The 25,993-nt window shown below is 46.5% G+C and overlaps 1 protein-coding gene across 1 annotated transcript; it reads left to right on the top strand.

Annotated features, from left to right (window-relative positions):
- Positions 1–1,636: 1,636 nt before the first annotated feature.
- On the top strand, positions 1,637–21,434 carry MIB2 (MIB E3 ubiquitin protein ligase 2; the record flags this gene model as incomplete). The annotated part of the gene is made up of 18 exons (XM_080358876.1): positions 1,637–1,883; positions 2,328–2,499; positions 8,189–8,295; positions 9,331–9,525; positions 9,791–9,933; positions 11,021–11,128; positions 12,284–12,388; positions 13,087–13,249; positions 14,174–14,307; positions 16,110–16,258; positions 16,660–16,816; positions 17,238–17,392; positions 17,970–18,096; positions 18,373–18,603; positions 19,317–19,495; positions 20,064–20,248; positions 20,783–20,848; positions 21,193–21,434. The coding sequence occupies 18 exons, from the start codon at positions 1,637–1,639 to the stop codon at positions 21,432–21,434; spliced, it is 2,865 nt and encodes a 954-aa protein (XP_080215002.1).
- Between the last annotated feature and the right edge of the window lie 4,559 nt (positions 21,435–25,993).

Genomic DNA, 25,993 nt, shown 5'->3' with positions numbered 1-25,993 from the left:
TCCTCCATACATTTAAAAGGGGATGTTTGGCTGGAAGAAGAGTTTATTTTTAGGCGTCAGTGGTTTCAGTTGCTTTATTGGTAGGCGTAGTGTTAACATCATCTCACGTGGCACAAAGCTGCTCCTCTTGCTGTCTCCGAGTTCACATCCTATTAACTCGTCAGCTGGTTTGTCAGCCCGGGTTGAGCTGGGTGTCTCATGGCAGGGGGGAGGTTTGCTGTGCTTTGGGAAGCTGCACAGTTTGGCCCTTGCCCTTCTGTTTGTGTGCGGCTTTGTTTAATTTTGAGAAAATATTGGATGTTACGGATGGCTTGAGAGGAAGAGGGAGATGCAGGGATGCCCAAAGATAAACGGATGCTACAGGAGATTTTTCCAGAAGTCAAAGCAGCAGCTTGGCCCTAGATACTATAAGCAACGCTCCTCTGTCTCGTTGTTCCGCTAAAGAGGTAAACCAGGCTTTGACGGTCTATTTTTTTTGATTCGGAGCTGTGAATGTGCTGCATCCATGTGGTATTCGCCTCATTTACCAATTGTCATGGCAACAGCTGGAAAGGCCATCCCGGGCTTTGAGTGATGGCAGCACAGAACCTGCAGTGCCCGTTGCAGGTAAGCAGTATGGCTCGTTTTGAAAAACCCCTATTACTTTTGGAAAACAGACAAACGTTTCTTTCATGTGTGTCTTTAAAACTTCCCGTCTCCCAAAATCAAAACCAAAACTAACTTTCTGGGCAAGTGAAACTCAGCCCTGTGGTATGACGTGGTAAGATGCATACAAAGAGTCTTTCTCAAAAATAGACTAGTGGTGACTTTTTCTCGCTAAAATCGTGTTTTCCTGGTCATTTCTTTCCACTCTACTTTCTGTGCTTTTCTGTTTCTGTTCTGTTGTGTCTCTGGTAGCTGTTCCCCATGTTCCTGCACTTTAAATCGAGGGCTGGTATTGAAGTTTTGTAAAGACTTCTTGCCCAGTGCTCTGCAATAGGTCTGTGGATATTATGCAGGTGTTTCTGTGCCTTGGAAGTCTGGATAGTTTGCATATCCTTCCCATCTGTGCTAAGCTGTGAGGATCCTTGTTTTAAATACAGATTTATCTGCTCAGCAGGTCAGGCCTCTTTTGTAGCCAGATCATTCTGGGGAGAAAAATTCATTTCTTTCCTTTATTCTTAATTATCTTTATTAATAGAGTTGGAACTACATTTACTTATGATACTGTGAACAAAGGGGGCTTCCAGTTATCTTGCTAAAGGCAGTTGTCATTTTTAAAACACCAGCTGGACTGTAATAAAGAATAGGAGGTAGTCAGGATGTTCCTCGGTAGTATCTCTTTGCACAAAATGTCTTAGGATGGTGTTTTGAGCAGAGTGGGATAAGCGCTTCGAGTTGGGGTTTGAGTTCTTTTCCTTTGAATCTGGAAAACCTGCCGGCCCTGCTCATTGAGCTTGAGTTGTGTCCCAAGGGTATGAGCTGAAGTGGCATCCGCTCGTTTCGCTATGAAAGTTATTGCTGTGACGTCACTTAATTGCGTGTTGTCTCATTAGGTGTGCTGAACATGCTGCTGATAGCGAATGTGTTGCTGATGACACTGCCCGTCTCCGAGACCCGTCCCATGGAAGAGTTGTAGGGGTTGCTGCGCACATCGATGGACGTGGAGCCCTATGCCAGCATGCAGGTTGGGATGCGGGTGGTGCGTGGAGTGGACTGGAAGTGGGGCAACCAGGACAACGGCGAAGGGAACGTTGGGACCGTAGTGGAGATCGGTCGGACGGGCAGCCCGACCACTCCAGACAAGACCGTGGTCGTGCAGTGGGATCAAGGAAACAGAACCAATTATCGGACTGGATTCCAAGGGGCTTACGACCTTCTTCTGTATGATAATGCACAAATCGGTAAGTGTGGTGCGTACAAGACACTGGTGCTGTAAACCCATCACCTTTAGCATGTGTAACACCTGAACCTGGAATGTTCGGCCTGTTGCAAGTGCCTGTGGACGGGTGCTGAGCAGAGATGTGCGCTCAGCCAGTTCATAGCGATGGAATTCCTCCTTGCCTCTATGCAAAGGCTTTTCTTTCCTCTTTTTTTTATCTGTGGATCTAATGGTTTTGCTGACGTGGTCGTCCTGCTAGATCCTGGCATGACTTTTAGGATGAGAGTCCATTAAGCCAGAAAATGGATACTTCATATTACACATATATTATTGCATCATCTTCAATAACTGCACAGTACATGATTCTTCTCTTCAGAACATGCTGATGTAGTTTTAAGAGCCTTGTCAGCCTGATCTCCCTGGATTTTGTGTGGATCTTAATACCATTTGCCTTTTGTTCTCCTAGGTGTCCGTCACCCAAACATCATCTGTGACTGCTGCAAGAAGCACGGCATACGGGGAATGCGGTGGAAATGCAAAATGTGCTTTGACTATGACTTGTGCACGCAGTGTTACATGAACAACAAGCACGATCTGTCTCACTCCTTCGAGCGCTATGAGACAGCACACTCGCAGCCGTAAGTAGAATCTGAACGGTGAGAGATGCAAACAGAGCAATATTTCCTTTCAAGGCTCGTACTCGACCTCTGGCCGGGCTGCTGTTTGGATTAGGCAGTAGAATATTTGCTGTCGGTGTAAAAAGAGAGCTGGGAGGGCTGCCAGTAAACTTGCCGGCGCTGGTGCTGTCCTGCGTGAGTTGTTTGACTTTCACAAAGCGCTGCAGCGCTGATCTGGAATGTCCTGGAAGGCTCTTTGGAGGTAGATGGTTGTGATCCTGGGCTGAGCATTGGTGAGATACGATGAGCCTCTAGTGGGGCAGTTTTGGAGGTGGCAGTGTGACGTCCTTGTGCAGCGAACTGTCACCCATGGCGCTCGTACAGCTAAACCTGGGCAAGGCCGACACACCAGCGTTCATAGCAGCTCACTAATCCTGCGATTTAAGAGGCTTTAAGCCCAGACAGACGCTGCAGAGGGTTCCCAGTCAGTTTTCTAAAGAGGCTTTGAAGACACCTTTACCTGAAGGCTATTTCAGGTCTTGAATGACCCGAGTTTGAACCTCTGGTGGCAGAAAACCATGATTTTTTTAATATATATTTTGCCATTTGAAGTAATGCCTTCCTGACATCTGCCAGTTGCTGCTGTTTTTTAATTGGTCTTGTTTGGTTTGAGTTATACGGCTGTTTTGGGAGAGGCTCTCATCCTTAGTTTAACAGGACAACTCAGTTTCACTGAAGACCCCCTTTTTTCCCAATCCCGTATCCATTTGCTGGATATGTGCTTAGTAATTGGAGATAAATCGGTGTCTGCAAGCAGCATAGCAAAGCCAAACCTATCAGGTTTACCTTAGGGCTGGAATAGTCAGGCACACTCTGGTGAGTTCTGCAAATAATCAAGTCTGAAATAATCTTCCTCTTAAATAAAACATTATCATTATATTCAAGTGCAAAAGCAGCAATGGCATTTCGCATACATCGCCTTCTTGGGGATGGCGCTAAGTTGAATTTCAGAAGGGGATGTGCTGCATTCTACCCAGGCTGTTTTCTAGACTTCACTCGCCAATAAATCACAACCTTAACAGATTTTCGAAAGTCCTGTTTATTACTGGAGAACAATGGAGTCAGAGGAGCCAGCACGCTACACAGGCTCATGTTTTGTGTAATCGAGCATAAGAAATACAAATATTTTGTCACATTGTGTTTTATACTATAGTCAAAACAGAGTTTGCAGTTATTTTCAGCCATAATTCTTGAACCAGCTCTGTCTGGTCTCATTACCAGTTGGATTTCTAAAGGGGATACATTACAAGAACAAGTGCATGCTGTCGGTTGGGTGTGTGTTTGTAATGCAGACCCATTCAAGGCAGCTTTAATAATCCAGCCTTCCATCTGCGACTGCTTATACCGTAAGCCTGAACTAATATAGCAGCTGAGTGACAACTGCTGGGAGTTTGATTACTAGGCAATAAAGGGGGTGCAGGTTTATTTACTGTAGTAACCTCTTGGACATGTGTTATTTATGCGACGCCAGTCTAAGCTGCTAGGCTTAGAAATTTTGGGGAGTAACATTTTGAATCAAATCTGACTCTTGTGTGATGATGATTGTTTCCTAACTTTTTAAAATGCTCATTGAGTATGGATGAATTTATTAATATGAATTTACTTGTGAATGTATTCTGTTAATGAGTATAATTGTACTTCTAAAAACCCCCCTGATTTACCCGATGCACTACCTAACTCTGTCCCTATGGAAAACCACATACATTGCAGAACACTAGGGTGTATCCCCACACTAGGGCTTCCCTTAGTTAGTTTGGAGTATTCTATTTGTGGAATAGATATTAAATTTCAGTGATGTGTTTTACCTTCATCTTTTCTGGAATTACATGATCAAGACTGTAAGCAAGAGGAATTGTCACTAGAATGTCTCTAGCCCGTGTTTTGAGTTAATAGCCACGTTTAAAGGGTGATAAAGACATTTTGCTTCATGTGCCCACATTCTCCATACAATATTCTGACATTAGAGGCTTCATGTTGACATCTCTGAGAGCTCCGTTGAGAAAACCTCCTGTCTGCAGCACAGTGGGGAGTCTTAGGTGCGCACACGCGTTTTAGTTCACATGTAGTACCCTCGGTCGAAATCTTGCCCACCATGGCTTTCCAAACCCAATAACCTTTGAGGGTCAGTGACAATGACAGCAAGCGCCAGCCCAACTGCGACCCCGCCGTCTGGGCTGTACGGCTGGTCTTGTGCCTTGGCAAGGAAGGGGAGGATTGACAATGGAAATTCTTGGTAAAGACAGTTCCTGAAATAGGTTTCTGTGATCCTGATCCCTCACTGCCGTCCTTGTCTTAGTCTGGTTCATGCTTGAGCAATCAGCGCCCGCCTGCCATCTGTCAGAATTTCCTTCCTTTATCCTTCGCTGGAAGTGCTTCAGCAGAAGCTTTGCATGGGAGGATTAGAGAATCTCAAATTTCTTGCATCGCTGAGCTCAGTTTTACTTGTGGTTTCCATAAGATCTCTGTGTTGGCCTTTCTTGAGGCAGCCTGCCTGGACATCTATGGAAGGAGCTGGGGTTTGTACTGCCATGAGCTGAGGTTCTAGTTTACAGCCGTGCCTTTCTGAAGATGTGGGATGATGTATACACAGTATTTATGGACTACATCTTGCAGGGTAACCATTGCTTCAGCCTTCCAGTCCTGCACGTTGCGCTTGTTTCCTCAGATGAGAATTTTTGCAGTGGAGACATCTCTGCCTTGCAAAATATGTGCCTGGTATGAAGGGGCCCTGACGTCTGCAGAGCCTTTGGATTGCTACTGCAAATTAAAACCAGTTTCTGTTTAAGTCAGTTGATTTTGGTCTCAGATCTCTATCTGTAAAGCACGGGTGATGCTGTTTTTCTGGCCGGCTGGAGGAAGCTCTCAGGGATGCAAAAGGCTGTGTAAGCACCTCCTGAAATTCGAGCACAGGCAGAATATCCCCAAGGGGTGGTTCCCAGCATGCTGAAGAGAGACACAACTCCATTCCGTACAGCACATGCTCCCTAGTGTCTTCTGGATTCCATAGTAATTTAATATCGTTGGTATTTGTAGGGCAGAAATGGCTGCAGACTTAGGCTATCGTCATTAAAGCTATTATTAAAGGCAATATCACAGTATCACAGTATCACAGTATGTTTGGGATTGGAAGGGACCTCAAAAGATCATCTAGTCCAATCCCCAATATTGCAGCGATTAAATTTATCCCTAGGGGGTTTTTGCAACACGCTAATAACTTTGGTTGTTATCCAGTATTTGGAGCAAAACATGTTGAATTAGATTAAAATCTGAGATCTATGGGCTCGGGACATCTGGTTTGGCATCGTTCGGTGTTGCTGGTCAGCAGCCCGGTGCAGGACCGGGCCGGTATGGTGAGTCGCCTCCGGTATTGAAGTAGAATGAGGGATGAAGCTTCTTACACTTCTTTCTTCTTTAAGGAGGCTCCGCTTTCCGAGCTGGACAGATTTGTTTGCCTGGTCTCCAGCCACAAATTTGACTGAAAGTGACAAGTTAGCGTGAGAGCTGTTGAAACGGGAAACTATTTCTGCTCTGTGATGGTACAAAAGGGAAATTATGCTAGAAATGTAACAAATGGCAGTTATTTTGCTGTTTAAGCATCATGCTTAAGCTTGGCTTGGCACTTTATTTTACTGTCACTGAGACTCCTTGCGTTGAAAACCCCTCCCTTGTTAGAGGAGGATTTGGGGCAAGAACTGTATTTTTATCACTTTGTGTCAGGGCTTGACTGAGACGTCTTTGATAAATTGTTAGAAAAACATTTGACAAAATGCAGTGAAAATAGCACGTTGTAGCTAAGCTGTTACAGGTGTAATACAAATCCATGCTGGTTTTTGGTGCCAGTCTATAGTGCATGACACAGGGCAATGAAATGAATGCTGATCAGCGTTTCTTTTTAGCTGAGCTTTCTCCTAGCTCTGTTCCATTATCTTCCCTTTCATAGCAACTGCCAGCCTTGGTGGTGCTTGAAATGGGCAAACTCTCAACCATTCAACAAACGGTCCTTGTCTTCCTCCTGTTGGGCTACAATCTGGATAACGAACATTCAACAATTACAAGAATGTGTGCAAATAATTTCTCCCTCTTTTTAAAAACGTTCGGTCCTAAAGCACAGGTGGGAGACCTGCTAACAAGTTAAGAAAGGTAAAAGACTTCGGCTTTTGGTGGATAAGTAAACAGTGAGTTCAAGCATAAGCTTTTTATCCTTCCGAGTCTCCACCTTCTTTCTCTCTCTAGGTATTAGATGGAAAATAAAGGCAGTGTTCTGAGGTCAGTCCTAGCGTGGATGTCCCCTCCCCTCTCCCCTGGAACAGCTGCTGAGCTGCATTTTGCTCCGTCTGCTCTGGGGGTTTGTCAGGAGAAGGTGCACGATTCCAGGCATGGGTTGTGCCACCTTTGCCGTCACCTAGAAGAGCGGATGGTGACACGAACGGGTCCGTAAGGACTCTGGGGGTTTGGTGTCTCATGAGGGAGCTTTCCGCTGCGAACAGCACGCGCAGAAGCAGCAGAGGAGCTGCTGTAACATTATGGGAATTGGAAGCTGCTTTAACAGGACATCAGACCCCCTGTTTACTATCACGTAGGTATTTCTTTTTACCGTAAGGTGGGTCGGTGTGCGTGCCTGCGGTGGGGGCTGCAGGGCAGACGGGAGGTCTGTGTTTTCCTGGAAGCAGTCTCGCCACAGCACTGCTGCTCTAATCTCTGCTCTGCAGTGGGTGAGGCTGTGCGGCTGCAGCTTAGGCTGGGAAATGTGCTGAACTCCTTATGGCTTTGGGCTCAGAGTCTGCCTGAGCCACTAATGCTTTTGTGCAGCCCCAGCGATGGCTGTGAGCGTTGCCTTAAACTCAACCGTGCCAAAGGGCAGCTCAAAGTCAGGTTTCACTCACCTTCTGAAATGATGTCTGGCTTTCTGGACAAGTTACTGACTTTCTCCTTAGTCCTCTATTTGTTTTTTGCCCCTCTCAGGGCCTTTGTTTTCAAGATATGTTTTAATTGCGTGAGCATTATGTTAATTGACTTGGGTGTTTGTGGATCATAAGTGGCCCAGCTGGCAATGAAAACTACCATGCTCTGCTGCTATGATTAAGATTGCTCGATGATATTTGTAGCAGGGCTTCCCCTGCGCTCTGTAGGCAATGGGGTGAACTTAAATCCAGATTTTGATGGCTTTGGTTTGCAGTGTTGTATCTCATGCCGTAGAATGCTGGTAAATAGCTACGTTTAATAGTATTAATTTGCTTCCATTCATAGTAATCATACTTGGCCCTCACTGAGCTGCTTTGCCCTGATATAAATTGTAGTTTGTGCATCTCATAGAACGTGTGGGGCATTTTATCTTCTTTGGAGCTACTAGGTTTTGGTTTTGCCCCATGCAGCCCCCTCAAGGCTCTTGAAGTTCTGAAAGAAGGGTGATTTTTCTCGTTCAGGGCTACACATGCCATGTGTGAGTGGATGTAGTTGTTTGGAGTCTTTGTGTTTATATATGTTCAACTTCCCCAGAAGCAAGATGCCATTCTGGTGTCTCAACAACACGAGAGAGACCCCAGCACCGTCCTGCTGCTTGTGTGGCGATCCCAGACAGCCCTCAGTTGGAACAGAGCTTTATAAAGCCTGAATAGTAACATTAGATTAATTTGTCTTCTCTTTTTTCCAGAGTCCTGGTGAGTCCTCGACAGAATTTGACTCGCATCACATTAAAAGGGACTTTTCAGGGCGCTAAAGTGATCCGTGGCCCCGACTGGGAGTGGGGTAACCAGGACGGTAAGCTGCGTTGGAGGTGTCCTGTGAAACACTATTCCTTTCTTGTTTCTTTTTGCCAAATGGCTGGTTGAAAACGTGGAGCTGTTCAGATGATGCAGGTTGCAGTTCTTTAGACTATTAAATATTATTTGTTTTCTTGTAGTTGCTTAAAAACACACCTGTGACATGAACTGTATGTTCCTTCAGGGTGTGGGAGGAAAGTTTTGCCGTGAAAACCCATGGGAACCATCCTGGAAGATCTTGTATAGAAGTATAAACGTACAGCACGTTACATTCTCTGTTCCAGAGCCTTGTACACGCTGTAATGTGTACAGCATAGTTTTTATTTTAATAATTAAGTTTTAAGTCCAAAGGCTTCCAGTGTTGACTCCCTCTGGGTTCAGTGGAGGATGTGGATACTCGCAGGGTCTGAGAGCAAAAGAAGCTTATGCTCAGTACAGCTTATCCATCCTTTTGAGATCAGATCAACATTTACATGTCTGAGACTTGTGTTGCCTACGCTGTGACCTGAAATCAGTTACACGTGCAAGACAAATGAGAAGAAAGAAAAGGGCTGGTCCCTGGTGGGTCCTGCCTTGTCTTTGGTGGAGCTGCCCCATCCACAGCAGTTAGATGAGGAAGATTTACTTTCTCACAAATATATCCTCCTATTCTGGGTTGTTTCCATCGTACTTCTTGCTTGGGCAGGTGATGAGAAGTACCAGAACAAACTTTACTTGATGTTCTTCCACCTGACCAGTGTTGGGGAGAGATTGAAGATCTTGGGTGGATTTGCCAACACTGCTGTGTTTTTCTGTTGCCACAGTGTGGTGCCACGACTCTGTGTGTTGCCTGTCAGGCGGTGTTTCTGTACACCCAAAGAGCTGTCTGCTTCCACACAGAATTCACCTTTTCCACATTTGTATTCCAAAGGAAAGGGCTTGACTGGCTTTCACTGAGTTTAATGTAGAGATTCTCTCCTTGTTGGTCAAACTGGATAATTTTTCTAATTAGAAAGGTGACCGACATTTCTTTCCCTCCCTGTTTTTCCATCAGGTGGTGAAGGTAAAACTGGACGCGTGGTCGATATTCGTGGCTGGGATGTGGAGACTGGGCGCAGCGTGGCCAGCGTCATGTGGTCTGATGGCACCACGAATGTCTACAGAGTTGGACACAAGGGGAAAGTGGACCTGAAATGCACCGTGGAGGCATCTGGTGGCTTTTACTACAAAGAGCATCTCCCAAAATTAGGTGCGTAGAGACAAGTCTTGTGTTGAGAAATTCTGATTTCATGCTGCCATTTCCTGACGCTAAAGCCGTTTTGCTTGGAAGACAGAACATCAGGAGGTGGTTTTATAATGTTCCCATGTAATATGTACTATTTAAGAGTGGTCCATGTGTGAACATAGTGCTTTATTTCAGAGTGTTAGTAAAGTAGTTTGGCCTTGCAGTGGTAGGATGCCCACGGTACAGGGACATCCTGCCTGTATGTGGGTGGTGTCGTTCTTCTCTTCAGGAAAACCAGCTGAACTGCAGAGGAAAGAAAGCACCGACAGGCACCCGTTCCAGCACGGGGACAAAGTGAAGTGCCTGCTGGACATCGACATCTTGCGGGAGATGCAGGAGGGCCATGGTGGCTGGAATCCGAAAATGGCTGAGGTATGCTGCTGCTTGCTCTTCTCTCGGCGATTTATCCGTCACCATCTCAGACTACATAAGTAGACATGGGCTAGGAAGTTACCAGAACATCTTTGTATATATTTATATTGTGTTGCCTGAATCACAGAAATTCTGTAGCGATAGGATGCTGGATTCGATTTCTTTCTAGGCTCAGATAGGTCTGTGTTGTGCGAGCATTGCCTCGCGGAGCCCTGCGTCATTTCTGGGAGTCTACAGTGGGCAAAAAGAGTTGCTCAAAAGTCTTGAAGCCAGTGCGAAAAACTAATGGCTGGTTTGTTTGTTTTTAAATGATCTGTGGATCTTTAGAGTTCTGGATCCATTCCCAGTTGGGCTTCTTTTGCACTGTGCGTTGCTACTAATGAACGTTACGTGTTTTGCCAACAGTGGCCCTGGCCAGGGCTGAAATTTCTTGGCATCATATTGACATTATGTCTCTGATCCTGTATTAGTAACTTGTATAAAAGTGGCTCTTTTTGAGAGGGAGGGAAGCGTATAGCCACAGGTGTCCTAAATACCTGCTACCTTTGAGTCAGTCAACTGAATAACCTGCATGTCTGATTCTGAGACAGCGTCTAAAGCCTTGGTATGTGAAGCAGTGCTATATAATTCTAAAGATAGGTTATATATGTATCCTAGCCCAACCTGCCCCGTGGGTGAGCACTCTTTTTGAAAACAGACTTCGAAATGTCAAGACGAATGATGTCAATCCAGTTTCAATGTGGAAATCTATTAACTGAGCATCGGTCTCTTTTTTAGCCTGACAGGCAGGGATTTAGCATCATCTGGCATGAACTTTCAGGCAGCTGTCAGTGGAGCCATGGATTTTTTATTCAAAAGCTATCGTTTTTGAGTATTGCTGTGTAGCTAACATAGTCTGCTGGGTTGTTGAGCCTCTGTAATTTGGGATTCCTGTTGGTGGTGAACGCAGGTGTATAGAGGGATATTAAACAGAGAACAAGTAGGTAATTTAGCCATCTATGCCTCACATGCCTGCTTTCCCCACTATTAAGCAATGTGATTTATTTAGGGGGTTTCCCCTACTTTTTTTTTCCCCCCTTATCAAAAGTTCATTGGCCAGACAGGGACTGTGCACAGAATCACGGACAGAGGGGACGTGAGGGTCCAGTTCAACAGCGAAACGCGCTGGACTTTCCATCCCGGAGCCCTGACAAAGGTAGGTGCTGATGGGCGAGCGCAACCAGGACGAGCTCTGTCTAACCTGCCCTGGTAGGACACACCGTGTCTCAAGCAAGTGCCAAAGACACAGGCCGCTCTTCTAAAAGCGGTGGTCATAGGCAGGATTTCCTGCAAGCCGTTGAGTCGCGGCAGACGGCTGCAGGCACTGGGAGCTGGGCGACTAGGCTGTAGAGCTTTATCAATCTTTGCATGTCAAACGTTGTAGGTTCTTAAGGTAAATTCCATTTCTTAATCACAGCTTCTTTGATAAGAGCGATAACACTAGAACGACAGTAGCTCATCCTTCTGCACCTTCCCTTCATCTATGATGAACCTGCTTCCACGCCATTTCCATTTCATTTTTCTCTTTCTTGTGTCTTCATGTTATTCTGGTTTTTGCATCTTTCTTTGTGTCGCTTCTCTCTGATTTCTCTGGATGACCCGAGTCTTTAATCCAGCTCTTCTCATTTTGTGTCTGCACTTCTAAAGCTCATAGCTCGCCTTCCCCAGAGGTTTGGGGACTTGAAATGTGGATGATAAGAAACAGGGCTAATAGGTATAGAAAGACCACAGAATTCTGAAAGGCCTGAACAAGGTCACAGTGCTAAAAACTCCAGGACCAATGGAAAATGCAATGTCTGCTTTTTAAAGTCTATTTTGACAGAACTCCCTTAGCTCAGTGAGCAGAGGGAGCACCTGGCAAATTACCAGCACAGATACGCTCTGGATTCCCTTTTATGTTTTAAATAACAAACAGATTTAACTCCTGTATTAAAGTGAATTAAGATCTCCAGTGCCAAGTCAGGTATAGTGATGAGATGGACCAAGGAAAGTTCCATATTATACTGATACTGATTATAAATAGTTTGAAGAAGAAAAGAAAAACGTTTTGTCCCAAATTATTTCCCTGCTTAATTGTGTACTTGGCTTAAAACAGAAATACAACAGCCCTTGGACTGTGTTTATTTTGCAGTGCGGTGATTACGGATTTCTTGGTGGTACTTACATTTTGTATTGCCTCGTTTTCTTTGAGTCAATGGGCTGCTCGTTTGGTTGGGTTTTCTGAGGGTGGGGGTGGAGTGAAGGGGCTGATTGCTACATTTTTTTTCCTGGCTTCGTCCCCCAAAAGCTGATGACTTTCTTTTTCTTGTAGCTCAACACCTTTTGGGTTGGTGATGTTGTCCGAGTGATAGATGATATGGAAACAGTGAAGCGATTCCAACCTGGTCATGGGGAGTGGACAGATGAAATGGCACCTGTGAGTGCGCGCCAGTTCCAGGACAGTCCAGTAAATCCTGAGTTTTCCCAAGTCGTTAGTCATAGCGACTGGGCCTGCGTTGCCCTCCAGTGTTCGCACAGACCTTTCTGGGACTGCTGAGCCTTTGCAAAATCAATGTCGCTTGGAGCTATCGGTGGTAAATCCGATTGCGGCAACCGAAGCAAAATGGGTAGATGGGGAATCTGGCAAAGGGTTTGGCTGCCAGTGAGTCAGATAAGAGGTTGCACTAACCAAAGTAACAAGTCCTCTTACACCCCCCCGAAGTCTCTGGAATGAGGCAGGAAAGTGTGCAAGTTGAAGAGCGGCCTGATCAGACCATTATGGCTAAAAAGCAGAATACAGGTGTCCTCCAGGAGCAATTAAATGCACAGAGGAAACCTTTCCTAGCCCAAATTTTATCAATTCTCTCGGTTCTTCAGACCACGTTTTGTTGTGTCACCACCTTCCTCTCCAGACGTTTGTAATGTGTCTGGGAAACCTTTCTCACGTAAAACCAGCAGCAGAGAAACTGCTGGGAACCCTCTGGTGTCCTGGCGAGCGCGTCGCTGTCCGTGCTTCTTTCCACAGAGCAGGAGGTGCCGCCTGCGAACCGGCTGGTAGAGGCGTTGCGTTGGTTCTGAGGTGCGGAGCAGACTGCGTTTTACCTTTTGAAAACCACTTCTCTCTTTCCATTGCAGACCCTGGGGCACATCGGCAAAGTGATCAAGGTCTATGGGGACGGAGACCTGCGCGTCTCGGTTGGAGGGCAGTCCTGGACGTTTAACCCGGCTTGCCTGACTGCCTACCAGAGAGACGAGGAAGCGAACCTCATGACAACAGAGAACGCAAAGGAATCCAAAAGTGAGCTAGTGAGAACAGACACGTCTGATCTGGTGGGGACTGTGGGATGGTTGCTCTGGTGTAACAACAGCAACACCCTTCGGACAGTGTTAACCTCCAGCTGCCTGTTGTTCCCCAGACAGAGTTCCAGATCTGAATTCTGCCTTAGCAGGGAAGCAAAGCTGGTCTTAGCAGGAAAATCGAGTTTAGGGCTCAGGAGTGCTAACCAGCCCTGGGTTCAGTGTTTGCTTCTGCCTTGGTTTGTCTCAATTTCCCGTTCTGGAGGAGGATACTTGAATACCCGTCAAATATTCCTGGGCCCTTGGGTGGAAGTGTTGTCAAATCAAAAATTACTTTGCCCAGTCCACCCCAAAGCTGAATTTTGGATCGCATGTTGTGTAGAGGGGATTTTGCCTGTTTTATATGACTGCTCTTAACATTTTTTGTAGCCTCAGCACACTTGTTTCCTTTAGATGTCAGGACAGACTTACTGGGGATTTTTGTTTTGCTATGTAGATGGGTCTTAAACTGTTTGCTTGAGTCGGACTTCAGGGAGAACTTTTGTATGAGCCCAAGCTTTTAAACTTGGTTCTATCCGTAACCACTCTGTCCTCTCAAGCATTCAAAAGGTTGTAATTAGGGGGGCTCATCTGAAAAGACCTGTATTTCTTCCCTTCAGCATCATTTCCAAAACCATGCATTTTGTCTTTTAGGAGTGATTTTTTTGTGTTGTTCTTCCGTACCATGGTCTCATGTCTTTTTGGGTTCTCAAATCATCAGACTTGTAAAGCAAAAGTTCTGTGTAAGCCACAAGTTTGTAAAGCTTTTTGTGTGAGCTGGAGTATGAGAGGTGCAGCAGGCCCATAGTGTGGCTGTACAGCTCTACGCATGTCTACATACGCTCTTTTGTCCTCTTAACCCGTGGCTGTTTCTCGTTCCCATCAGGTACTTTAATTACCGTATTGGAGAAGCTGCTGTCCCAGAAGACGGAGTCGGAGCACGCGGGGTGCCTGGTCATTTGTGCGGCGCTCAACAACGCCGCTAAAGTCCGGGAGCTCCTTCAGAGGTACCCGGACAAGGCAAGTTTTGAAGCCATCCGGAATGGTTATTTTTTGTTGCTCTTCTTTAAAATACCATCATAAAATTTTGTAGTTGAGTGGGATGCGAGAAAAAGAATGATTTTTCAGACCTAGTGTTAGTCCTACAACACATTTCTAAAGCTGGCTTTGCCCAGATTTCATGTATGGACACTACACCAGTACAACTAGGGGAGAGGTATTCATCGGTATGAAAACACTAACAAGATGTCTGAGTATCCAGCCTCTGTTTGAAAAGAAAGCCATGGCTTGTGTCTGCCTGAATGTCTGTCCTTACGTGACCTTGCAAAATGCTGCTGTTGGAATCGGGCAAGAGAAAAGCTGCCCAGATCCTGGTGCTGTGTGTCTGTGCGGTGTCTTATCTCCCGTCTGACTGGAGCAGGGAACTGGGCTGGACTTGTTGCTGAACAATTTATGTGCCTGCTGAGTGCCAGACTGTTGGGATCACATCTGCTCACATCACTGCTCTTTTAAGCTGCCTCTTTGAAGGTTCAGGCTCCTAAACAGGTTAAGAAAGGAGAACTGGAGAACAAAGTATTTCAGCTATGTCCCTGGAGACCATCGGTAACAACACATAGGTTTTGTTGAGCCTCTGTGTGCAGGGCTGGCAGGAGCAGCTGGGTGCATGAACCAGGAAAGCTAGGATCAGTTCTGAAGGAACCCATGTGAAGCTCATTTAGTGGTTAGTTGTCTGGTATTTATTATAGTTCTTTGTTTACAAAGTTAGTGGGGCCTGTGGAGATGGGAGGAATAGACAGATACCTGCAGTTGTTGAATTTATCCCAGATAAGCGAGTGCCAAGAGTCAGAAATCCCTTATGTTAATAGATATGTTTATTAGATTTCTATTTCTTTTTTATTTCTATTCTAATATTTACTTTAATAAACTGTTATTTCTATTGGAGTGTTGTATACAGCAATAGGAGGCTGGATTTGAGGCTCACTTAGTAGTGCAAGTTGGAGCTGCTTGCCAAGGCCTTTTCAGCTTATCAGCATTTTGTTCCTTGCATAAATGGAATAATAACACCGTGGCCTCTAATGCCTCCTCGTCTGAATGACTCACCCGTCATTTTGGGTGAATCAAGGGGAGTCTTGCCTGCTCTGCTCTCCTGACTGCTGCACAGAACCAGCTGCAGGGAAGAAACCCCTTTGTTCTCCTTGCCAGGCTGCTGAGGTTCTGCTTGCTCCTTCATTGCTTCTCCTTAGTCTCCCACTGATTTCAGTGGCTTCTTTTCCTGTTTTTTTCATACTGCCTGTCTTTGTTCTTCAGTCCCTTTACTTCTCAAACAAATCTCATTGCAGCATTTGGACACTGTGATATGCCCTCCAGCCATTGTGCCCAGTAAAGCACCTGCAGTAACACAGAACAATGGGGACTTGGCATCTTCACAGCCTTATGCAAAGTGAATTTGGTCTCCTCATGCATTTTCCTATTGGGAAGGGAGTGCCAAGAAGCATTCTGCTCACAGGCAGAGGGATTTGGCATCAGAGCCGCAATTAGAGCCCTGGCTTCCAGCGCGGGTCACTCGCTTGTCCCTTCTTGACGAAATGTGCTGTCCCCTTCCTCTTTAGAAATATTCTGGGACAAGGTCAGCGTTGTAGTTGATGTACACGGAACGGAGCTGATGGGACATGGGTTCTGCTTTGCATTTCTGAGCCTGCGACTGCTCTGCAGCCAGTGACTCCCACCTTGCTAAAACCTTCTCTAGAAAGAGCTGAGGCTTGAACACAAGTCGACGTGTTTCCTAACCGAGCTGTTTGCCGTGTCTCTGCCCTTTCCTGTAGGTCGATGCCAAGAACCAGGGCAGGACGGCCCTGCAGATTGCTTCTTACCAGGGACATCTGGATGTTGTGAAGCTCCTGCTGCAGGCACACGCCAACGTCAACCTAAGGGATGAAGAGGGGGATACAGCCCTGCACTACGCAGCTTTTGGGTAGGACATCTGTCTTCTTGCTGTCTCTGCTACAAGACCTAAAGGGCTGCCAGAGCACATTTGTAGCTATAAATGGGCCGTCTGTGTGACAGGCATATGACTGATGGAGGCTTTTCTCTGATTTTACTTTGTGTTAGAAATTGAAGCTTCATGGCCACAGGTGCGTTTCTTAGTGCATTAATTTAACCTCCACAGCTAAGTTGGTTCCCATGCCAGAAATTTTGGGGGGAATCAGAGCAACTGGTGGGGAGGTTTTGGTTATCAGATCCTTTTCAGGAGGATGTTGGGGTGGTTTGGTTGTTTGGGGTTGGTTTTGTTTGTTTGTTGCCTTACGAGGAGGAAGAATTTACTGCCTGCACAGGACTGAATCTGATCTGTTTCACTCCTTGTTTTTAAATCAGAAACCAAGCTGAGGTTGCCCGTGTGCTTATTGGTAAAGGAGCCAGCACGGACCTGTTAAACAACGCAAAGTGCACAGCGTTGTATGTTGCTGTCAGTCAAGGATTCACAGAGGTCGTGCGGACCCTCTGCGAGCTCAACTGCGATGTCAACCTCCCAGTGAGTTCTGGGGTTTGGGGGCTGGGGGATGTGTTGGTGTTTTTTGGGGGTTTGGTGTTGGTTTATTTTGGTGTTGGTTCTTTTTTGGGGTAGGGAGGTGTTTCCTTATGCCTTACACCATCTGTTGCTCCATAGAATTTGGAGGTCATTCTCTTAAAACACACTACTGTGCACTGGACGGAGGAAGTATTCCTCTATCTTCAGTAGCCTGAAATTCCAGTTTTGGGTCTGCTCCTTCCCTTCAGCTCAATGCAGTGACACTTGTTGCTGGCTGTGGGCTCCCAGCAAGAGCTGACCTGCTGCTCCTGTGCATTGTTGAAACGCTCCTGCTCCCAGCAATAGGGAGCAATGAGACTTTTTACAAGTGTCGTTTAATACTCTGAGGTAGGTGACTTTATTGTGCTTTGGTGTCCATGTTCAGGATTCCCAGGGAGACACCCCTCTGCATTACGCTATCACTGCAGATTACGCAGTCATTATTGAGATTCTCACTGAAGTACCCAACATCGACTTCACTGTCCAGAACTGCCAAGGCTTCAACCTGCTCCACTATTCTGCTCTGAAAGGCAACAAGCTGTAAGTGACCCTTTACCCTGCTTTTACAGCTGTTAACTCATGGTTGCTGCCTTAACAGTAAGAATATAGTTGACGTAGCTCTAGATAGCTAGGAAGGAAACGGTTGGCTATATGTTTCTTGGGTTTGGATGCAGCGGGGTATAGCTGTTGCCCATCCCATCTGTCTCATACCTCCTTAGCCTGGCTAGGAAATCTGCCTGCTTCTGGATAGTCTCTGTAGATGTTTGGGCTCACACACAGAAGGAGAGGAGAAGATCTGTAATAAACAGTACTTGAAAAGACTATGTCTAGCTGGGAGCCTCTGGAATTCTTCCGAGGATAAATCTGCTCATTATTTTCATGGCAGTATGAGTTTACCCTGCTTTATTAAATGATAACCGAGGGCTTTTGTTGTATTCTTGTCATTCAGTCTGTGAGATAGAGGGAGTGCTCTGCGTCACCGTTGCCAACTCACGGTGCTGCCTATTAAAACTCTAATAGTTGTAACTGCTGAGCAGAAGAGGCAGGTCTGCCTCCTCTGCGTTGTTTTCTTTCCTGATAAAGTAACTCTTCCATCTCTGCTAACCTCCAACACTAGAGCCATAAAGAATATTCTAGCAAGAGCTCGGCAGCTGGTTGACTCCAAAAAGGAAGATGGCTTCACCGCCCTGCACCTTGCTGCTCTCAACAATCACAAGGAAGTGGCAGAAATTCTCATCAAAGAGGTAAAAGACAAGTTTTCATACCCAAGTCATCACCAGGAAAATGTTCTTTGTGTATCGGTTGGGCACTTGGCTTCTAATCCTCGCTTTCTTGATATTTGGGTTGGTGGGTGATATGGCTGAGATACAGAGGGCTGGATCACATAGCTCTCCCAGAGATCTCTGTCCCGACAAAGATGGACTTGAGACCTGGGGCCTCCACTGTCACCAAGCTGCAGGGCTGTTCTCCAGCCAAACTCAGCGGCAACAGCTCACTCCGATGCAATTCTTGTCTTCAAGGGTCGCTGCGATGTCAACCTCAAGAACAACCGCAACCAGACGGCGCTGCACCTGGCTGTCATCCAGGGACACGTGGCGATGGTGCAGCTGCTGGTCAGCGAGGGCAGCGATGTCAACGCTGAGGATGAGGACGGGGACACGGCCATGCACATCGCCTTGGAACGGCAGCAGCTCATGTCCGTCATGATGGAGAAGCGCGAAGGGGAGATGGGGTTGTCTCTCCTTTCCAAGGTGAGATAAGGGGAGGAGAAATTCCAGCACCCAGGGCAGGAAAACGATGATGTTAGAGCGAGAGCAGAGAGTGGGACCTAAGGGGGCAAAGGAAGGCAGGGAAATTGTGTAAAGCCAGTCCAGATGGGCAGTGTGGAAACAAACCTTCTTGCTGTGGGAAAGCAAGAATAGATCCTCTGAGGGCACGTTTGAATGAAACTTCACATAGTCAGACAACAATTCATGCTGTCTCCCTCGGTATTTTTATTAGCATTGTGTGTTTCTTTCTTAACATGGGAAAGGTCATGAATCCAGTTGCAGAGCCAAGAGTCTTGGGTTTAATTCATGCCCCAGAACCACAGCAATTAATTTCTGCCTGATGGTGTGGAAAATATGAGGACGGCCAACCACAAACACCCCAGTTATCTGCAGATGTAGAACAGAATGTGCGAGGTGACACATATCAGTCTTCATTGTGCTTCCTCTTCACCACCTGAAGAAGTGAATGCCCATTACTGTGATTAGTAATGATTAGCACCAGTTAGGACCAGTTACACACTCTTGTTCCCAGAATGCAAGATTTGAATCTGCGATTTGTATTTTTCTAAAGAGAATGCTAAATGGCCCTTTTGAATTGTAAGCACAAGGATTAAGACTTCGATCTGTATCAAGTTTTAAACAAAGCCACATAACAGAAACTTTTTCTATTAACAGTGTTTCTCAACCTCTTTTAGCTGCAGGCGTCTGGCATTCTTGGAAATGTAGAGCTGAATGTTGGAACTGCCATTGCATGCTACTTAGCACAAGAGGGAGCAGATATTAATTATGCAAACCATCGGGGAAAGTCTCCTTTAGACCTCATTACAGATGGAAGGATTGTCCAGATCGTCAAAGACTTCTCACAGAAATTCAGGTAAACTGTATCCTCTGGAAAGCACCTCCAGTTCCAGTTCCTTGCAGGATGCGAGATGCTCGCACAGCACGGTGGTGTCACCACACGCTGCAGTTGGTTGGATGCTGAGGGTTTGGATTTGGGACTCATAATGCCAGGACAGAAGTCTGAATCCAAACCTGTGTCACATCAGAGGCGAACTCCCAGACAGCCGCCCCAGCTGCCTTTCAGGAACGTGCAAATATAGAGGATGGTTAGGGCTGCGCTTTTGAAATAGCTCCGAAAAACTGGCTCTTCCCCGCAGATGATTGTACTGTCAGTACCCTTCAAAAGAGCAGTTTCAGGTGGTGTAAACACCAGTCATCCCTGCTCCTTCCCGTTCTTTTTAGATAGAACCAGTCAGAATCCGGGCTGTTGAGGGCTGAGTTGGTCCCGCTGGGGCAGCAAAGGCTCGCGGGTTTATGCTACTTGAGCATCTGCTGCTCTGTCTCCATGTGGAGTGTTTACCAGGGAGCAGCACAGTGTTATCTGGTTGCTGAGGAGGACCTGGAGCATGTGGCTCAGGTTTTACTCCTTGTCCACGTTGCAGGGATCAGCAGGTTTCTTCAGACAGCTCAGCCGTCACCTGCAGCCTTCGCCGGGTGCACACCACCCCCAACACCATGACCAACCTTAGTGTCTCGAGCGTGGCGGTGCCCACAGAGTGCCTGGTCTGCTCGGAGCTGGCCTTGCTCATCCATTTCTTCCCCTGCCAGCACAGTATTGTGTGTGAAGGTAAGTCCATTCTGGGCTTTTTCTGGTTTTGTTCTCTTGTTTTTAACTTTTTCCTACCTCTTCCACCACGTAGCCGTCCTGGCTGGACTCTCACAAATCAAGTCCTGTTTAGACACAAAGCTATTGTGCTGCTTGTGTCCCAAAACAACCCCAGCATGATTTCAGCACCACCGTAAGGTGTCCAAAGCTACCTGTGAAAAGCACAGAGTGTTCTGACCACCTGATGATCAGGAACCCAGGCACCTTTGCTTGTGCTTATAGATGCCCTGGATAATTCCAAACGAAAGCCAGATGATTTAACCCTAGCTGGCAGCGCTTTATCCATCAAACATGTTGTATTGCTACTGGCGTAGGAAAGACTAAACCAACAGGCAAAAAGAAGGTAGTGTCCTCATTTTCCTGCAGAAACAGTCTCTTAATCATCGAGGGAGGTCTCAGGTTGTTCAAAGCTGATGTTCTTGAGTCTGTTGTGTTCCTCCTGATTTTGGCATCAGTGGGCTTGACTGTTACCTCTTCTTGTGTGATTCATGGTAGAATGCTCCAGGAGGATGAAGAAGTGCATCAAATGTCAAGTGACAATAACCAAAAAACTGAAACAAGGTACGTTTGCTGTTAAGTGCTGTGGGAAGGGTCTTGCGTAGAGTTAGTTTGAGCCGCATCGATGATTTTCGGTGAAATAAGCATAAGAAAGGGAATTGATGTTTGTTGTTTGTTTGTGTGGGTTCTTTGTTAGTTTTTGAGGGGGTTGCCCGTTGCGTTATTCACCTTTAGGGAGGAAAAGGTACATTCTCTCAGGTGTCACGGGCCAAGCCCAAGCTGCATAGACAGGCCAGGATGTCTCATGAAGCTTGTCCTGTATAGTCTGAGCTAATTGCTGCTCTTGAGGGGCAGCGGCTAATTAAAGAGGCAGAGCGCGCCGGTGACTGGCTCTTGCTCTCCTGCAGACAGCACCGAGGTGGAGTACAGCCCCAGCTCGGAATCCACCGACCAGAGGAAGCTCATGGAGGAGCTGCAGAACCGCTACCGGCAGATGGAAGAGCGCATCACCTGCCCGATCTGCATCGACGACCAAATCAAACTGGTGTTCCAGTGCGGCCACGGCTCTTGCCCGGACTGCAGCACAGCCCTCACCGTCTGCCCCATCTGCCGGCAGGCCATCCGCGAGAGGATCCAGATCTTCGTCTAAGGATGCGCTCGCTTCTCTTCCCGTTCCCACCTCCCTCCTTTCCTTCTTCTTTTGTTTGCATTTTAGATGAGAGGCGCTAGTCAGGCTGATGCGTTTGACTCCCTGCAAAAAGCCATCGTGAAAGAGAGGGGGGTGAAGAAGCGATGTGATTCGGGTGCAGGGGGAAGGGAAGGTGTCCCCTCTGCTGCAGTGTCACCAAGCCAAGGAGCAGCGCGGGAGGGCTGGCAGCCCCTCACCCCTGCTGCTGATCCAGCCAAAAGGACCCCAAGTGAAGAACACTGACCTGGCTTCTGAAGGCAGAAGAGTCTTTCAGACCAAACAGACGTCCATGCACAGGTGTCCCGGCAGCATCCAGCCCCAGTGACTGCGTCGCATCTCATGCCCCGCGGCGTCGAATCCGCAGCCTCGCGCTGCTTGGGATGGAGATGCTGGAAGAGGATGCACCTCGTACCGATGGCAAAGCATCCGCTTGCGCTTCATGAGGAGACCCCAGAGACCACAGGCGCCTGTCGGCATTAGGGAGGGAGCGTCCCAGGACTCTCTCAGATCTGCTATTTAACGGGCTCGATGAGGACTTGGACTGACAGAGACAAATCTGGATGTCGTGAGACCCTAAAGACAGAGTGTGTGCCTTAGAGATAAAGTAGTGAACGCTGATTGGAGAAAATACGTTGTTGCTACAAATATTTCTAACCTCTAAGTGACACTCTTCTTCCATTTTTTTGGTTTTATTTTGGCTCAGCCGTGTGTTCAGAGACTCCTGAGCTTTCTATCCATAACGCCAAAGGCAGGTTTAAATACTCCAATCAAAATGTAAAGAAAATAAATAGTAATAATTAAGACATGAGAAAAAGGGATTTCATTTGTTTCTTTGTTTTGCAGCAAAACTTAATAAAATAAAATCTATATTTTCCTGAGCATTAAAATGAATGTACAGACAGTAGCTGAACTATGGATCCAGCTGTATTGTGTTTTCCAGCTGTCTGATTGAAGAAATATTATCCGGAGCCCATCCTGTAAAGTCCCTGTTGGTGGCAGCGGCCGCCTGGGACTGGTGCGCCATGTGTGTATGTACACGGACGTGTTTGCGTGTGTGCTGTGTATCGTTAACCACACAATTATACACAACTATACTGTTTATTACATATTGCCAGCAATATTTAAAACAAAAATATTGTGTTCCTCTACTATCTTTATTCGTTAGCAAATCTTTTAAAGCAATTTTTCACTTTGTGGAGTATGTGGTCATTACAGAAATACTTATTGCTTCTTCATAATCCCCTGGTGTTAGGAGAAGGTCTCGTGTGTGCTGGGGCTTGGGGACGAGGGGCCAGGGGTGGCAAACGGTTCTATGTCTGTTGTGTTATTCTCATTTCTTATGCCTAAGGTGTCAGTGCATTCAGGAGAAAACAGGGACCATCTGCTTCATTTTGTTATCATTTCTTTGGATACTAAATGAAGAGAGTCTTCCAAGTGAGTATTGTCCCTGAAGGGAAGAAAACATAGGGAGGCTGCAGCCTTCAACTTCCAGGCTGTGCAGCTGTTGCAGAAAAAAGATAGTTATATATATATATATATATATATATATATATATTTTTTTTTTTTTTCCCCTGAGTAATGAAAAGAGATTTTGTAGGGGAAAAAAGAGCTCCCCTCAAGTTTATGTTTTTATTATTTTCAATTCTTTTCCATTTCAGGATCTCCTGATCTTGTTTTCATATCTGAAACTCATTGCATGGCCGAGATAGAGCTGGAATTTTGCGCAGCATAATATACCTGCTTGAGAAGTGCTGCTTGTAAAGAGAGCTTTCAGGTTGGGAGTTTCTTCTTTCATTTCCCTCTTCTTGCCGTGGTTGCTTTGGAGGAGCAAGAGCTGAGCGGCTCAGCACCATTTTGACCCTTTCGTTTTCCTAGTGAGAAGAAGGGAATGGCTGCACCACGACCCAGGAGGGCCAAGGTGGTCAGTGGAGCCCCAGGAACGCAATGAGGCGACAGGATGCCGCGTGTGCCAGGTATGGGTTTGGCAAATTGGTTAATCCGTGTGGATGGTGAGTAACTTTCCGCTTGATGTTTGTCACCGGTTGGTGTCCCACCAACGTGCTGGGGAGCTCCTGTTTTCCCTGAGGCTGCTGCAGCTCTGTGTGCAAGGTACAGCGATGCTTTTGAAAGGGAAGGATCTTGCTCAGTCTTCCTGGTGTAAAAACTTTAAATATAGCTCATCTCATACTCGGAACCAGGGTTTCTAAAGCATTTCCTTTGGAAGCGAGGCCAAAACTCTGCGTTTTATGGACAGCGTGAGACTGAGGGAGTGGAGAGGGTGTTCCCACTATAGGATTTCAGGAGGATTGATCCATCCACAAGTGGATTAGAGCTCATTAACGCAGCCCACTGAAGAGCAGCACCAAAACCATCCCCACCCAGGGAAGCAATTGTTACTATGGACACACTTTATTCTGCATATTGAGGAAAACTTCTCCCTCATTTCATTCCTGAAATTCTACTTGCTACGTGGCCATGACGGGGCCGCTGAGCTTCTGGCTGAGGTCAGGCCCACGTCTCTTTGGTAACACGAGGTCAGGCACTTCTGAGAGCTGCTGCTCCAATTGACAGTTAAGCAAAATATTCCATTTTCCTCGCCAGCTGGAGCAACCCCTTGTTTTCGGCTCATTTGCTATTCAGCAGAGCGTGGATTCTTCTAGGAACATCAGCAGATGCTGATCACGAGGGGCTGCGTGATAGAAAGTGGGAGGATGCTTGGGGAATACAGAACAGTTTTATCCTCCGCCTCCCTGGGGAATGTTGCTCCTTGATACAGCAGATCCGATCCTTTTTAGTCCATGACCCACTGAAAAGTCCAAGTTTTAACTGCCGTTCCCACAGGAACCACACAAAAAGCTTGGGTGGTTGTTTTTGCTTTTCCCCCCAAGATGTGAGACGCAGGGATAAATATGTGAGCGCTTTTTAAAATAGGAGCTATATGGGGATTTGCTAATTCTTTTTGCATGGGCCACCAGGGAGCCAATATGTGGTAAATCACATTCAGCTGCGTGTGCTCCCTCCCCTGCCCGCGCTGGGCTTGGGCTGGTGCCCGAGGGATGGGACGCGGATGCCGTGAGCCATTGGACACCATCGCATCTTGGGTCCTTATTCTTCTCCACCTCCATATAGAACTCCCAGTTCGTGACGGGGAAGCTAATGAGAGCGGTTTGTTCCAGTGCTGAATAATGTGCACTTAATCCATTATTAAATAAGAGGTTTTGTGAGAGGTGAGGCTTATTTGGGGTATTCAGACAGCTGCAGTTCCAGCACGGATGGTTGTTCTCTGTGTAGTGCCTCCTAGCATGAGATATGATGTGGTACATATAGATATGTTGTAATAGATCGTTCTTGCATCATCCTGGGGACTTGAACGAGGCGGTGCCAATGGGATTCCTGGCCCATGCACCAGGGCCAACTTTCCTTTTAAATGTGGCAAATGAGAACCATTTAGAAATAGTGCTAAAGTAACATTTAGTCTTAGCAATGCTGAATGAAGGGGAGGAGAGAAATGCTAAGAATAATCCACGGAAGTGAGAAAGTATTTATTTTGAGCTAAAACTCGCCCTTGGGAAGGTGGCCATATGTTGTGTTTGATATGTCAGCCTCACTTTAAACATTTCGGCAATTAAGACTGAAAATAGCAAAGCAAGACTGAGGTGATTTAACAAGGAAAGTGCATAGTGTTGTGCAAATGATCCAGTCCTTTATGTTCTCCAGAGCCTCTAGGCGACTCTTGGCGGATTTTATACAACATTCATTCTCTCCTGACAGCTGTTCAGAGCTTTTTCATGTGACATTTATTGCGTGCAGGGATCTTGGGATGTGCATCCGTGTTTGCTTAGAAATCCCAGCTCCCCGCAATGATATCCAGGTCGCTGCTGCCGACAGGGTGAGGACAAAGCAGAGTCGGTTCTGTTCCCTGCCCTCCTTTCCAATTCCCCGTTACACCAGATGGATTCCCTCAAAGTGTAATGTGTTCCATTGCTTTGAGACGCTGTGCAGAAACCAGAGCCAGGAATGCTTTTCTGTCCAAATATAGTCAGGATGACAGTTCTTGCCTGTACTCCAAACCAAATATCCGCACTCGAGAACCCGAGACCTCTAAAATTCATCTGAACTCCGAAGTCACAGCAGCAGTTTCTGCACTTGCAGGAAAGGTGTCGTTTGAGGGGCTCAGGCTGCCAGATAGAGCAGGAGAATATGTTCAGGTATTGGAGAAGACAGAGATAAATCTCTAGAGTTCTGAGTGACCTCTTTCCCTTGGCGCCCGCAAAGGGGACTCTGGGACTTGTCTGAAGTGTCTGAACGAGGCTTAAATTCTGACAAGTGCTGTAGATTTGAGGCCACCGATGGCTGCATTTGAGAGTCTTTTAGGCACAATTATGTCTTGGCAAAGCCAGGATGTTCTTAACCCGGGGCAGGAAACAGGGATGAAATGTCAACAGATGTGCGCTCTGGTTCTAATAATCCTTAAGATACCTACAGAAGGGAGCTGTGCTTCACATTCAACAACTACAGTA

The sequence above is a fragment of the Nesoenas mayeri genome (genome assembly GCF_963082525.1).
Source record: "Nesoenas mayeri genome assembly, chromosome: 24".
In the NCBI taxonomy this organism is placed as follows: domain Eukaryota; kingdom Metazoa; phylum Chordata; class Aves; order Columbiformes; family Columbidae; genus Nesoenas; species Nesoenas mayeri.
Note: the sequence above shows the minus strand (reverse complement) of the source record. Positions and strands in the feature narration are given on the sequence as shown.